At 40.5% G+C, this 16,006-nt stretch overlaps 1 protein-coding gene and 1 long non-coding RNA gene across 3 annotated transcripts in view; one reads left to right on the top strand and one right to left on the bottom strand.

Annotated features, from left to right (window-relative positions):
* The window catches only part of LOC131200520 (cytochrome P450 2J5-like), a 36,889-nt gene extending 33,304 nt beyond the window's left edge, over nt 1–3,585 (bottom strand). The window contains exon 1 of the mRNA XM_058187377.1: nt 3,229–3,585. Coding sequence (XP_058043360.1) covers nt 3,229–3,399 — 171 coding nt within the window. The 5' untranslated portion in view covers nt 3,400–3,585. The remainder of the gene's footprint in view (nt 1–3,228) is intronic.
* The window catches only part of LOC131200530 (uncharacterized), a 64,593-nt gene that overhangs the window by 686 nt on the left and 47,901 nt on the right, over nt 1–16,006 (top strand). The gene's annotated exons all lie outside the window — the stretch shown is intronic.

The following is a 16,006-nucleotide window of genomic DNA, read 5'->3' as shown; positions in this document are numbered from 1 at the left end:
GGCTTTACTCCCGAGTCGACCCTTGTTCTTTAGCTGTTCCCTTCTCCTGGCAGCTCTACACATGCGCTCACTGGGAACAGGCTCCAGCTGTCCTTCTGCCCCACTGATGTGCTACTACGAAGCTGACAACTGTCAGATGGCTCTGGCCCCATCTCTGCCTCCGATACAGACCACTCGTCAGAGCTCTCCCCAGACTCCAGGACTGGCCCATGATCCTCCCCAACCTCCTCACTGTCCAAATAATAATAACAACAACAACAACAACAACAACAACAACAACAACAACAACGAGTTGGAAGGGACCTTGGAGGCCTTCTAGTCCAACCCCCTGCCCAGGTAGAAAACCCTACAACATCTCAGACAGATGGTTATCCAACATTTTCTTAAAAATTTCCAGCGTTGGAACATTTACAACTTCTGCAGGCAAGTTGTTTCACTGATTAATTGGTCTAACTGTCAGGAAATTTCTCCTTAGTTCTAAGTTGCTTCTTTCCTTTATTAGTTTCCACACATTGCTTCTTGTTCTACCCTCAGGTGCTTTGGAGAACAGCCCGACTCCCTCTTCTTTGTGGCAACCCCTGAGATATTGGAACACTGCTATCATGTCTCCCCTAGTCCTTCCTTTTATTAAACTAGACATACCCAGTTCCTGCAACTGTTCTTCGTATGTTTTAGCCTACAGTCTCCTAAACATCTTTGTTGCTCTTCTCTGCACTCTTCCTAGAGTCTCAGCATCTTTTTTACATCGTGGCGACTAAAACTGAATGCAATATTCCAAGTGTGGCCTTACCAAGGCATTATAAAGTGGTATTAACACTTCACGTGATCTTGATTCTATCCCTCTGTTTATGCAGCCCAGAACTGTGTTGGCTTTTTTAGCAGCTGCTGCACACTGCTGGCTCATATTTAATAATAATAATATCAGAGTTGGAAGGGGCCTTGGAGATCTTCTAGTCCAACCCCCTGCCCAGGCAGGAAACCCTACACCAATTCAGACAAATGGCTATCCAACATTTTCTTAAAAATTTCCTGTGTTGGAGCATTTACAACTTCTGCAGGCAAGTTGTTCCACTGATTAATTGTTCTATCAGGAAATTTCTCCTTAGTTCTAGGTTGCTTCTCTCCTTGATTAGTTTAATTTAATTGGTTGTCCACTAGGACTCCAAAATCCCTCTCACAGGTACTACTATTGAGCAAGGTACCACATATACGGTACCTGTGCATTTTGGATTTTTTGCCTAAATGTAGAACCTTACTTTTTTCACTGTTGAATTTCATTTTGTTAGATAGCGCCCAATGTGCAAGTCTGTCAAGATCCTTCTGTAACTTGAGCCTATCTTCTGGAGTGTTGGCTATTCCTGCCAGCTTCCAGATCTGCTTCCAGATCTGCTGGCCACTAGTGGGCCACAACAATTATACTGTAAAGCTGGATATATACAGTATACCACTTGTGAAATGGCAGCACAAACTATTCCTGACCTGAAATTCTAAAATCTATTTCGGGGGAAAGAGATCAGGTGCCCAAATGATTCTATCTTTCTCTTGAAAACTATTTCTGAATTCTAAGAAGTTAGGTATCTTACAGTGCTACGAGGCTTGGTGCAAGAAGTGGAGAGATAGTTAAAATAGACTTTATAATCACAAATATCTAGGTCATACTAAACCACATACAAAGGAGATATGAAGTTTTGAATAGACAAATCTATCCTATTGCTTCCTTCTCCAACCAGCTACATATGACTTACTATCTAAAACAGAGGTGGTTTCTCTTCAAAACTCAGATCTAGACATTTTTAAAAATCATTATAAAATTGCAGAATTAGAAGCAATTGTTTAGGCCAGTGGTAGTCAACCTGGTCCCTACCGCCCACTAGTGGGCGTTCCAGCTTTCATGGTGGGTGGTAGGGGTTTTGTCCGATACTGAAGCACTTTCCTTTTTTTTTTAATTTAATTGACTTTTAAAAATTTTTTCATAGCATTCTTTAAAAACATTTTCATTAGGTTTTCATAAAATTCCCCGTGACAATTTAAATTTCTGAAAATATACAATTTGTATCGCCCGCGCATAAGTTTAGTTCACGTTACATAAGTGAAACTAAATGGCGATATAGTGCGACCGCAAACAAAAGAGCCCCGTCCCAGAATAGCTCGCGCATCTCCCCCACCACCACCCAGCTGTAACAGACAAGCAGAGCTGGTAACCGGTGCCCCGCCCCAAACCCAATCCACGATGCGTGAGAGGCATGCGCAGACGACGATACATGGCGCATTACTGTGGAACCGGTAGGCGGTTAGAAAATTTTACTACTAACAGAGATACAAAAGTGGGTGGTAGGAGTAAAAAGGTTGACTACCCATGATTTAGGCTATCAAGTTTGACCACTTTCTCAGCGCAGGACTACAACATAGAGCAATTGTAGCAGAAGGATGTCTAGGCTCATTTGAGCAGAGAGGAAGGGGGAAAACAGCCTCCCTCTGAAGAATTGGTTCCATAATAAAAAATTTACCATTGACTGGTAAGGTTGAACTCGAATCTGCCTTCTAAAAATTCAACCTCATTATTTCACCTCCTGCCCCATGAAACAGGGGTGAGCTGGTCTCGGCTTGAATGTTTTGGCATGATAAGGCACATAAACCAAGTGTCATCGCTATGGTTTGTTTGATTATTATTGTTGTTGTTGTTGTTGTTATAGTTGTTGTTGTTGTTGTTGTTGTTGTTGTTGTTGTTGTTGTTGTTGTTGTTATTATTATTATTATTATTATTATTATTATTATTATTATTATTATTATTATTTACATTTATATCCCGCCCTTCTCCGAAGACTCAGGGTGACTTACAGTGTGTAAGGCAATAGTCTCATTCTATTTGTATATTTACAAAGTCAACTTATTGCCCCCCCAACAATCTGGGTCCTCATTTTACCTACCTTATAAAGGATGGAAGGCTGAGTCAACCTTGGGCCTGGTGGGACTCGAACCTGCAGTAATTGCAGGCTGCTGTGTTTTTTTTAAATAACAGGCTATCTTTCAGCCTGAGCCACCCACGGCCCTTTTTCATTAAATTAAATTAATTTAAATTAAATTAAATTAAATTAATTTAAATTCATTAAATTACTTATCATGCAAGAATTTTTTACTAGGTTAATACTTTTGTCTTTAGTTATGGTTCAAAGAGAATAATTGAGAATTATTTTGCATATTGCAGCTTGATTATTTAGAATGAAATACCTTCTGGAAATAATCTTTACGAAGCCAAACCCCATCTATCCATGTGGTCCCAATGAGAGGTAGAGCCAAATGACCAGGCGGCAAATGTCTTCGGGACCAGAGTTGCTTCAGGAAGGACACAAACAGCAGAGCGAGCAGCAAAGCAAACAAAATTGCCCCTATTGCCATCATTGTCCTGCTAGTTCTTTCTCTCTGAGCCTTTGTGGTTGACCTGGAGCTAGTTGTCTGCTTTTATCTGATGCTTTCTGCTTTTTTTCCTGTGTTACAAACGCCGTTGATGGGAAGGGAACATCATGTCTTTTGAGGCTCTGTTTAATTAGTGAAGGTACTTTATGCACAAGTTATTATCACCTTAATTCAAGTTAATGAGTGCTACTCATCAACTTGACTATGTGCTTGACTTTAATAAAAGATAAGAGATTTCTAAAAAAATCAAGGCCTAGGCAATTTATTTTGTCCCCGACATATTATGCCAGAATTTTTTTTTTTTAAAAAAAACACACCATGAAATTCATCTGAATATAATGGAACATCTTGTGGGTTATTGAGCCATGGTGGCGCATGTATTGATGTTCCACTAGTGGAGTGGATAATACAAATTAAAGCACCAGAAGCGAGAAAAAGAAACAATGGTTGGAAACTAGTTAAAGAGAGAAGCAAACTGGAATTAAGAAGAAACTTTCTAAAAGTGAGGGCACTTAACCAATGGAACACCTTGCATTTAGACATTGTGGGTGTTTCATTACTGGAGGTTTTTAAGAAGATGCTTATCTGAAATGGTATTGGTTCTCCTTCTAGAGCAATGGCTGGACTAGAAGACCTTCCAGCTCTGTTCTGTTCTGTTCTGTTCTATTCTGTATTGTTCTGTTCTGTTCTGTTCTGTTCTGTTCTACCCTACCCTACACTACCCTACCCTACACTACCCTACCCTACACTACCCTACACTACATTATCCTTTGTGATATTGTGTTTGTTGTGTCTTGTCCGCTCTCACCGCAGCCGGGGTCTGCTTATCTGCTCCCGAACACGGAGGAATGTATGCCTCCTGGCCCCAGTTCTGGCTCCATGCCCAGACAAGCTGCAGAGGAGGAGCACCCCGGCCCCAGCCCTGGCTCCATGCCCAAGCAGGCTGCAGAGGAGGGAGCACCCCCCGGCCCCAGCCCTGGCTCCATGCCCAGGCAAACGGAGCAGCTAGACCCCTCCCCCTCCTCCACAGCATGTGAGCCTGAGGAAAGTTTATTTCCAACAACAGCTGATTGGAGTGACCCTCGCATCAGAAGATTGGATAGGCGGAGGCAACAGAAGGAAGGGAGGGGCAGGCCTTAATGAGTGCTGAGTCATGGAGCCACACCCCATGGCCTATATAAAGTATCTGCTTTCTGGCAGTCTCTGAGTCAGGCAAAGTCGAACTTATCTTGCTGAAGTCACTTACTGGTCTCCTGCCTGCTCTGAGGACTTTGCTAGGACTTTGGGCAGAGCTGCAGAGGCAAGCCTGATTCGGATTTCCCTGACCCGGCCGTCAGCGGAGGAGTGGGACACGACAGTGTTTTGTCTTATGATCCAATACTTTTATTATTCTTTTTATTAAAGGTAAAGGTAAAGGTTCCCCTCGCACATACGTGCTAGTCGTTGCCGACTCTAGGGGGTGGTGCTCATCTCCGTTTCAAAGCCGAAGAGCCAGCGCTGTCCGAAGACGTCTCCGTGGTCATGTGGCTGGCATGACTCAATGCCAAAGGCGCACGGAACGCTGTTACCTTCCCACCAAAGGTGGTCCCTATTTTTTCTACTTGCATTTTTTTTTTTTTGCATTTATATCCCGCCCTTCTCCGAAGACTCAGGGCGGCTTACACTATGTTAGCAATAGTCTTCATCCTATTTGTATATTTATATACAAAGTCAACTTATTGCCCCCAACAATCTGGGTCCTCATTTTACCTACCTTATAAAGGATGGAAGGCTGAGTCAACCTTGGGCCTGGTGGGACTAGAACCTGCAGTAATTGCAGGCAGCTGTGTTAATAATGTTTATGTGCTTTCGAAACTGCTAGGTTGGCAGAAGCTGGGACAAGGAACGGGAGCTCATCCCATTACACGGCAGCACTAGGGATTCGAACCGCTGAGCTGCCGACCTTTCGATCGACAAGCTCGATGTCCTAACCCCTGAGCCACCGCGTCCCTAGTATTTATTTTTATTTTATTTTTTATTTTTTATTTTTATTTTTTATTTATTTATTCTTTTTATTTTTATTTTATTTATATTTATATTTTATTTATTTATTTATTTATTTATTTATTATTTTTATTATTTTTATTTATTTATTTATTATTTTTATTTATTTATTTATTTATTTATTTATTTATTTATTTATTTATTTATTTATTTATTTATTTATTTATTTATTTATTTATTTATTTATGTTTTTGTTGCTTGCCGCCAATTACTGCCTTGGTGTGTCTCATTCTGAACACAGCCTGAAAACTGAATCGTTGAAAGATTTTATTGAAGCTCACATTTGTCCTAGTTCTTGAGTTCTACATATTTGCTTTTTCTCTTTGGGCACATAGCAGAATGACTGAGATTTCACTTGGTTCCCAGGGTCATTCCACAATTATCCCTTCGTAGGATCATCTTTATGATAACTGGGTGCCCCGTCCATGCCTCAAGGATAAGAATCCCCCAGTTCTCTGCTTGAATCACCTTCTTGCTTCTTATTAATTTAATTACTTACTTCACGTATAAATGGTGTCATTCACCAAAATGACACTACATGGTACACAATACATGGTATAAAATACTAGATGATGCTGTTGTTGTTGGTTGCGAATTCGCGTCTGACCCATCATGACCCCATGGACAACATTCCTTCAGGCCTTCCTATCCTCTGCCATTCCTCCAGGCCTTCCTATCCTCAGCCACCTCGTTCTCTGCCGTCCCCTTCTTTTGCTCTCAATCCTTCCCAGCATTGGGCTCTTCTCCAGTGAGTCCTTCTTTCTCATTAGGTGGCCAAAGTATTTCAGTTTCATCTTCAGGATCTGGAGGACTGACCTGTTTGTTCGCCTTGCAGTCCAAGGGACTCGCAGGAGTCTTCTCCCGCACCAGAGTTCAAAGGCCTCAATTCTTTGGCGCTCAGCCTTTCTTATGGTCCAACTTTCACAGCCATCCATTGCAACTGGGAAAACCATCGCCTTGCCTACACGCACTTTTGTTGGCAGGGTGATGTCTCTGCTTTTTAATACGTCTTATCATAGTATTATGGTACATAATACATTTCCCTAAATGGTTTTGCTCCCACTCCACATCTTGCCACTGATTAAAAAAGAAAAGATAGGTCACTTCACATGCAACACTTTTTTTTTATTTCATTTTGTCACAACAGTATACACAAACATTGTCATAAATAAATCAACATATCTAGAAGAAAATATATATATATATGTAAAAAAATATGCATCAACTATATTAATTTGATATAATGAAGGGAACAATAGGACAGGAACGGTAGGCACTTTTGTGCTCTTATGCACGCCCCTTATAGTCCTCTTAGGAATGGGGTGAGGTCAATAGTAGACAGTTTTTGGTTGAAGATTTTGGGATTTTGAGTAGAGACTATGGAGTCAGGTAATGAGTTCCAAGCATTAACAACTCTGTTACAGAAATCATATTTTCTGCAATCAAGTTTGAAGCGGTTGACATTAAGCTTGAATCTATTTTTTGCTCTTGTAATATTGTGATTGAAGCTGAAGTAGTCTTTTACAGGAAGGATATTGCAATAGATGATTTTGTGTGTTAAACACAGGTCATGACGAAGTCGACGGAGTTGTAAGTTTTCTAATCCCAGAATTTCAAGCCTGGTGGTATAAGGAATTTTGTTGTTTTCGGAGGAGCGAAGAACTCTTCTAGTAAAATATTTCTGGATGCGTTCTATTGTATTTATGTCAGAGATGTGGTATGGGTTCCAGACGGATGAGCTGTATTCAAGAATTGGTCTGGCAAATGTTTTGTATGCTCTAGTTAGTAGTGTAGAGTTTTTGGGAAAGAAGCTGCATAAAATTAGGTTTACAACTCTTAGGGCCTTTTTTGCTATGTAGTTGCAGTGGGCTTTGGCATTAAGGTCATTTGATATAAGAACTCCAAGATCTTTGACAGGGTGGAGGTTGTCAGTAAGGTAATGACCATCAAGTTTGTACTTGTTGATAGGATTCTTTTTTCCAATATGTAAGACTGAGCATTTGCTGGTTGAGATTTGGAGTTGCCAAGTTTTAGACCAATCCGAAATTAAGTCGAGGTCTTCTTAAAGGGTAGATGCATTATTATTGGTATTAAATAGTTTGACATCGTTAGCAAAGAGAACACAATAACCTGAGATGAGGTCACAGAGCTCATTTATTCACTTGATCAGATGTATGTAAATTCATGTGATAACATCGTGTTGACAAAAATACCAGCACTAATTAAACTGAGGATCAATAGATGTGCTGCTACATGTTTCCAATCAATGGAGTACAGCACTCAGGAAGAAAAACTAAAGCATCAGACAAAAGAAAACAGCAGCAATTGTACCAGTGATAGGAAAGAGTATCCCCAATCGATATGTGATGAGAAGAGGGAGAGGCAAATTTGGAATACTCAAATCCTTGAAACTGGGTTGCCTTATAAAATCACTTAATAGAGCTAACATGGAAATTGGAATACCAACAGAGAAAGTGTCTATGGAGATTCTCAGTCATCCAGGTCATGGATGTCCCATAGGTGCTTTTTCAAGAGGCAACTGGAAGAAGCTTCTTGAATAAGAAGCGAAACATCTTGAAAGAAAAACCAGAAAGTCCAGTTTCCTCTTGAAAAAGCACCTTTGGGACAACAGAGAAAGTGTTTTATCCTTACGTCCATTTCTCTAAAAAGCTAAAGGTAAAGGTTTCCCTCGCACATATGTGCTAGCCGTTGCCGACTTTAGGGGGCGGTGCTCATCTCCGTTTCAAAGTCGAAGTGCCAGGGCTGTCCGAAGACGTCTCCATGGTCATGTAGCGGCATGACTCAACACCAAAGGTGCACAGAACACTGTTACCTTCCCACCAAAGATGGTCCCTATTTTTTCTACTTGCTTTTTTTACATGCTTTCGAAACTGCTAGGTTGGCAGAAGCTGGGACAAGTAACAGGAGCTCACCCCGTTACACGGCAGCACTAGGGATTCGAACCGCTGAGCTGCCGACCTTTCGATCGACAAGCTCAACGTCCTAGCTCCTGAGCCACCAAGAAGTTGACTTCTCTGCTGTCAACTTATTCTGATAAGCCTACAAGCATCCGAATGGTTATCCATTAAAATGGAAATTAGAAGACTTTTGCTGTCATGTAAATGCTCTAGGCCAGGGGTCTCTAACCTTGGCTACTTTAAGACTAATAGACATCAACTCCCAGAGTTCCTCAGCCAGCTTCGCTGGCTTTTAAACTCCTTTCAAGGTACCTCTGTTGAATGGCAACAGAAACTATTCCTTAGCAGAAATTTTAAAATCTATTCAGTGGAAAGGCAGGGTTTTCTCCCTGGATGATCCCACTCTTAAATAGAAAGGGGAAAAAAACATGGTTAAATTTGTCTCAGAGAAAGGAAAGTAAGTCTGAAAGCAGATCCTTTAATGATAGTGTTATCAGAAGCAGCTCCTAAATGAATGGAATGGAATGGAGTGGAGTGGAGTATAGAGTAGAGTAGAGTAGAGTAGAGTAGAGTAGAGTAGAGTAGAGTAGAGTAGAGTAGAGTAGAGTAGAATAGAATAGAATAGAATAGAATAGAATAGAATAGAATTCTTTGTTGGCCAACTGTGATTGGACACACAAGGAATTTGTCTTTGGTGTATATGCTCTCACTGTACATAAAAGGAAAAAAAGAAAAAATACATTCGTCAAAGATACAACACTTAGTGATAGTCATAGGTTACGAATAAGCAATCAAATCATACTAGGAAACAAACAGAACAATAAAAAACACAGTAAAAATACAAGCAACATGATTATAGTCATAAGTGGGAGGAAAGAGGTAATAGGAAGGGTGAGAAGAATAATAGTAATACAGTTTGACAGTGTTGTGGGAATTAGTTGTTTAGCAGAATGATGGCATTCGGGAAAAACTGTCCTTGTGTCTAGTTGTTCTGGTGTGCAGTTCCCTATAGCGTCTTTTTGAGGGTAGAAGTTAATACAATTTTTGTCCAGGATGTGAGGGGTCTGTAGATATTTTCTCAGCCCTCTTTTTGAGTTGTGCAGTATACAGGTCTTCAATGGAAGGCAGGTTGGTAGCAATTGTTTCTCCTGCAGTTCTAATTATCTGTTGAATAATAGTATTGAGTATCAGCATGTTGTTGCCAAACACACGTTGTTGTTGTTAGTTGTGAAGTCGTGTCCAACCCATCACAACTCCATGGACAACGTTCCTCCAGGCCTTCCTATCCTCTACCATCCTCTGGAGTCCATTTAAGCTCACGACGACTGCTTCAGTGACTCCATCCAGCCACCTCATTCTCTGTCCTCCCGTTCTTCTTTTGCCCTCCATCTTTCCCAGCATTGGGCTCTTCTCCAGTGAGTTCTTCCTTCTCATTAGGTGGCCAAAGTATTTCAGTTTCATCTTCAGGATCTGGCCTTCTAAAGAGCACTCAGGGTTGATCTCCTCTAGGACTGACTTGTTTGTTCGCCTTGCAGTCCAAGGGACTCGCAGGAGTCTTCTCCAGCACCAGAGTTCAAAGGCCTCAATTCTTTGGTGCTCAGCCTTTCTTATGGTCCAACTTTCACAGCCATACATTGCAACTGGGAAAACCATCGCCTTGACTATACGCACTTTTGTTGGCAGGGTGATGTCTCTGCTTTTTAATACGTCTTATCATAGTATTATGGTGCATAATACATTTCCCTAAATGGTTTTGCTCCCACTCCACATCTTGCCACTGATTAAAAAAGAAAAGATAGGTCACTTCACATGCAACACTTTTTTTTTATTTCATTTTGTCACAACAGTATACACAAACATTGTCATAAATAAATCAACATATCTAGAAGAAAATATATATATATATATAAGTAAAAAAATATGCATCAACTATATTAATTTGATATAATGAAGGGAACAATAGGACAGGAACGGTAAGCACTTTTGTGCTCTTATGCACGCCTTATATAGTCCTCTTAGGAATGGGGTGAGGTCAATAGTAGACAGTTTTTGGTTGAAGATTTTGGGATTTTGAGTAGAGACTATGGAGTTAGGTAATGAGTTCCAAGCATTAACAACTCTGTTACAGAAGTCATATTTTCTGCAATCAAGTTTGAAGCGGTTGACATTAAGCTTGAATCTATTTTTTACTCTTGTAATATTGCGATTGAAGCTGAAGTAGTCTTTTACAGGAAAGATATTGGAACAGATGATTTTGTGTGTTAAACACAGGTCATGACAAAGTTGACGGAGTTGTAAGTTTTCTAATCCCAGGATTTCAAGCCTGGTGGTATAAGGAATTTTGTTGTTTTCGGAGGAGCGAAGAACTCTTCTAGTAAAATATTTCTGGATGCGTTCTATTGTATTTATGTCAGAGATGTGGTATGGGTTCCAGACGGATGAGCTGTATTCAAGAATTGGTCTGGCAAATGTTTTGTATGCTCTAGTTAGTAGTGTAGAGTTTTTGGAAAAGAAGCTGCGTAAAATTAGGTTTACAACTCTTAGGGCCTTTTTTGCTATGTAGTTGCAGTGGGCTTTGGCATTAAGGTCATTTGATATAAGAACTCCAAGATCTTTGACAGGGTGGAGGTTGTCAGTAAGGTAATGACCATCAAGTTTGTACTTGTTGATAGGATTCTTTTTTCCAATATGTAAGACTGAGCATTTGCTGGTTGAGATTTGGAGTTGCCAAGTTTTAGACCAATCCGAAATTAAGTCGAGGTCTTCTTGAACGGTAGATGCATTATTATTGGTATTAAATAGTTTGACATCGTTAGCAAAGAGAACACAATAACCTGAGATGAGGTCACAGAGCTCATTTATTCACTTGATCAGATGTATGTAAATTCATGTGATAACATCGTGTTGACAAAAATACCAGCACTAATTAAACTGAGGATCAATAGATGTGCTGCTACATGTTTCCAATCAATGGAGTACAGCACTCAGGAAGAAAAACTAAAGCATCAGACAAAAGAAAACAGCAGCAATTGTACCAGCGATAGGAAAGAGTATCCCCAATCGATATGTGATGAGAAGAGGGAGAGGCAAATTTGGAATACTCAAATCCTTGAAACTGGGTTGCCTTATACAATCACTTAATAGAGCTAACATGGGAAATTGGAATACCAACAGAGAAAGTGTCTATGGAGATTCTCAGTCATCCAGGTCATGGATGTCCCATAGGTGCTTTTTCAAGAGGCAACTGGAAGAAGCTTCTTGAATAAGAAGCGAAACATCTTGAAAGAAAAACCAGAAAGTCCAGTTTCCTCTTGAAAAAGCACCTTTGGGACAACAGAGAAAGTGTTTTATCCTTACGTCCATTTCTCTAAAAAGCTAAAGGTAAAGGTTTCCCTCGCACATATGTGCTAGCCGTTGCCGACTTTAGGGGGCGGTGCTCATCTCCGTTTCAAAGCCGAAGAGCCAGCGCTGTCCAAAGACGTCTCCATGGTCATGTAGCCGGCATGACTCAACACCAAAGGTGCACAGAACACTGTTACCTTCCCACCAAAGATGGTCCCTATTTTTTCTACTTGCATTTTTTACATGCTTTCGAAACTGCTAGGTTGGCAGAAGCTGGGACAAGTAACAGGAGCTCACCCCGTTACACGGCAGCACTAGGGATTCGAACCGCTGAGCTGCCGACCTTTCGATCGACAAGCTCAACGTCCTAGCTCCTGAGCCACCAAGAAGTTGACTTCTCTGCTGTCAACTTATTCTGATAAGCCTACAAGCATCCGAATGGTTATCCATTAAAATGGAAATTAGAAGACTTTTGCTGTCATGTAAATGCTCTAGGCCAGGGGTCTCTAACCTTGGCAACTTTAAGACTAATAGACATCAACTCCCAGAGTTCCTCAGCCAGCTTTGCTGGCTTTTAGGCTCCTTTCAAGGTACCTCTGTTGAATGGCAACAGAAACTATTCCTTAGCAGAAATTTTAAAATCTATTCAGTGGAAAGCATGGTTTTCTCCCTGGATGATCCCACTCTTAAATAGAAAGGGGAAAAAAACATGGTTAAATTTGTCTCAGAGAAAGGAAAGTAAGTCTGAAAGCAGATCCTTTAATGATAGTGTTATCAGAAGCAGCTCCTAAATGAATGGAATGGAATGGAATGGAATGGAGTGGAGTACAGAGTAGAGTAGAGTAGAGTAGAGTAGAGTAGAGTAGAGTAGAGTAGAGTAGAGTAGAGTAGAGTAGAGTAGAATAGAATAGAATAGAATAGAATAGAATAGAATAGAATAGAATTCTTTGTTGGCCAAGTGTGATTGGACACACAAGGAATTTGTCTTTGGTGTATATGCTCTCACTGTACATAAAAGGAAAAAAAGAAAAAATACATTCGTCAAAGATACAATACTTAGTGATAGTCATAGGTTACGAATAAGCAATCAAATCATACTAGGAAACAAACAGAACAATAAAAAACACAGTAAAAATACAAGCAACATGATTATAGTCATAAGTGGGAGGAAAGAGGTAATAGGAAGGGTGAGAAGAATAATAGTAATACAGTTTGACAGTGTTGTGGGAATTAGTTGTTTAGCAGAATGATGGCATTCGGGAAAAACTGTCCTTGTGTCTAGTTGTTCTGGTGTGCAGTTCCCTATAGCGTCTTTTTGAGGGTAGAAGTTAATACAATTTTTGTCCAGGATGTGAGGGGTCTGTAGATATTTTCTCAGCCCTCTTTTTGAGTTGTGCAGTATACAGGTCTTCAATGGAAGGCAGGTTGGTAGCAATTGTTTCTCCTGCAGTTCTAATTATCTGTTGAATAATAGTATTGAGTATCAGCATGTTGTTGCCAAACACACGTTGTTGTTGTTAGTTGTGAAGTCGTGTCCAACCCATCACAACTCCATGGACAACGTTCCTCCAGGCCTTCCTATCCTCTACCATCCTCTGGAGTCCATTTAAGCTCACGACGACTGCTTCAGTGACTCCATCCAGCCACCTCATTCTCTGTCCTCCCTTCTTCTTTTGCCTCCATCTTCCCCAGCATTGGGCTCTTCTCCAGTGAGTTCTTCCTTCTCATTAGGTGGCCAAAGTATTTCAGTTTCATCTTCAGGATCTGGCCTTCTAAAGAGCACTCAGGGTTGATCTCCTCTAGGACTGACTTGTTTGTTCGCCTTGCAGTCCAAGGGACTCGCAGGAGTCTTCTCCAGCACCAGAGTTCAAAGGCCTCAATTCTTTGGTGCTCAGCCTTCCTTATGGTCCAACTTTCATAGCCATACATTGCAACTGGGAAAACCATCGCCTTGACTATACGCACTTTTGTTGGCAGGGTGATGTCTCTGCTTTTTAATACGTCTTATCATAGTATTATGGTGCATAATACATTTCCCTAAATGGTTTTGCTCCCACTCCACATCTTGCCACTGATTAAAAAAGAAAAGATAGGTCACTTCACATGCAACACTTTTTTTTTATTTCATTTTGTCACAACAGTATACACAAACATTGTCATAAATAAATCAACATATCTAGAAGAAAATATATATATATATATAAGTAAAAAAATATGCATCAACTATATTAATTTGATATAATGAAGGGAACAATAGGACAGGAACGGTAAGCACTTTTGTGCTCTTATGCACGCCCCTTATAGTCCTCTTAGGAATGGGGTGAGGTCAATAGTAGACAGTTTTTGGTTGAAGATTTTGGGATTTTGAGTAGAGACTATGGAGTCAGGTAATGAGTTCCAAGCATTAACAACTCTGTTACAGAAATCATATTTTCTGCAATCAAGTTTGAAGCGGTTGACATTAAGCTTGAATCTATTTTTTGCTCTTGTAATATTGTGATTGAAGCTGAAGTAGTCTTTTACAGGAAGGATATTGCAATAGATGATTTTGTGTGTTAAACACAGGTCATGACGAAGTCGACGGAGTTGTAAGTTTTCTAATCCCAGAATTTCAAGCCTGGTGGTATAAGGAATTTTGTTGTTTTCGGAGGAGCGAAGAACTCTTCTAGTAAAATATTTCTGGATGCGTTCTATTGTATTTATGTCAGAGATGTGGTATGGGTTCCAGACGGATGAGCTGTATTCAAGAATTGGTCTGGCAAATGTTTTGTATGCTCTAGTTAGTAGTGTAGAGTTTTTGGGAAAGAAGCTGCATAAAATTAGGTTTACAACTCTTAGGGCCTTTTTTGCTATGTAGTTGCAGTGGGCTTTGGCATTAAGGTCATTTGATATAAGAACTCCAAGATCTTTGACAGGGTGGAGGTTGTCAGTAAGGTAATGACCATCAAGTTTGTACTTGTTGATAGGATTCTTTTTTCCAATATGTAAGACTGAGCATTTGCTGGTTGAGATTTGGAGTTGCCAAGTTTTAGACCAATCCGAAATTAAGTCGAGGTCTTCTTAAAGGGTAGATGCATTATTATTGGTATTAAATAGTTTGACATCGTTAGCAAAGAGAACACAATAACCTGAGATGAGGTCACAGAGCTCATTTATTCACTTGATCAGATGTATGTAAATTCATGTGATAACATCGTGTTGACAAAAATACCAGCACTAATTAAACTGAGGATCAATAGATGTGCTGCTACATGTTTCCAATCAATGGAGTACAGCACTCAGGAAGAAAAACTAAAGCATCAGACAAAAGAAAACAGCAGCAATTGTACCAGCGATAGGAAAGAGTATCCCCAATCGATATGTGATGAGAAGAGGGAGAGGCAAATTTGGAATACTCAAATCCTTGAAACTAGGTTGCCTTATAAAATCACTTAATAGAGCTAACATGGGAAATTGGAATACCAACAGAGAAAGTGTCTATGGAGATTCTCAGTCATCCAGGTCATGGATGTCCCATAGGTGCTTTTTCAAGAGGCAACTGGAAGAAGCTTCTTGAATAAGAAGCGAAACATCTTGAAAGAAAAACCAGAAAGTCCAGTTTCCTCTTGAAAAAGCACCTTTGGGACAACAGAGAAAGTGTTTTATCCTTACGTCCATTTCTCTAAAAAGCTAAAGGTAAAGGTTTCCCTCGCACATATGTGCTAGCCGTTGCCGACTTTAGGGGGCGGTGCTCATCTCCGTTTCAAAGCCGAAGAGCCAGCGCTGTCCAAAGACGTCTCCATGGTCATGTAGCCGGCATGACTCAACACCAAAGGTGCACAGAACACTGTTACCTTCCCACCAAAGATGGTCCCTATTTTTTCTACTTGCATTTTTTACATGCTTTCGAAACTGCTAGGTTGGCAGAAGCTGGGACAAGTAACAGGAGCTCACCCCGTTACACGGCAGCACTAGGGATTCGAACCGCTGAGCTGCCGACCTTTCGATCGACAAGCTCAACGTCCTAGCTCCTGAGCCACCAAGAAGTTGACTTCTCTGCTGTCAACTTATTCTGATAAGCCTACAAGCAGCCGAATGGTTATCCATTAAAATGGAAATTAGAAGACTTTTGCTGTCATGTAAATGCTCTAGGCCAGGGGTCTCTAACCTTGGCTACTTTAAGACTAATAGACATCAACTCCCAGAGTTCCTCAGCCAGCTTCGCTGGCTTTTAGGCTCCTTTCAAGGTACCTCTGTTGAATGGCAACAGAAACTATTCCTTAGCAGAAATTTTAAAATCTATTCAGTGG

The sequence above is a fragment of the Ahaetulla prasina genome, chromosome 6, assembly GCF_028640845.1.
Source record: "Ahaetulla prasina isolate Xishuangbanna chromosome 6, ASM2864084v1, whole genome shotgun sequence".
Lineage (NCBI taxonomy): Eukaryota > Metazoa > Chordata > Lepidosauria > Squamata > Colubridae > Ahaetulla > Ahaetulla prasina.
Note: the sequence above shows the minus strand (reverse complement) of the source record. Positions and strands in the feature narration are given on the sequence as shown.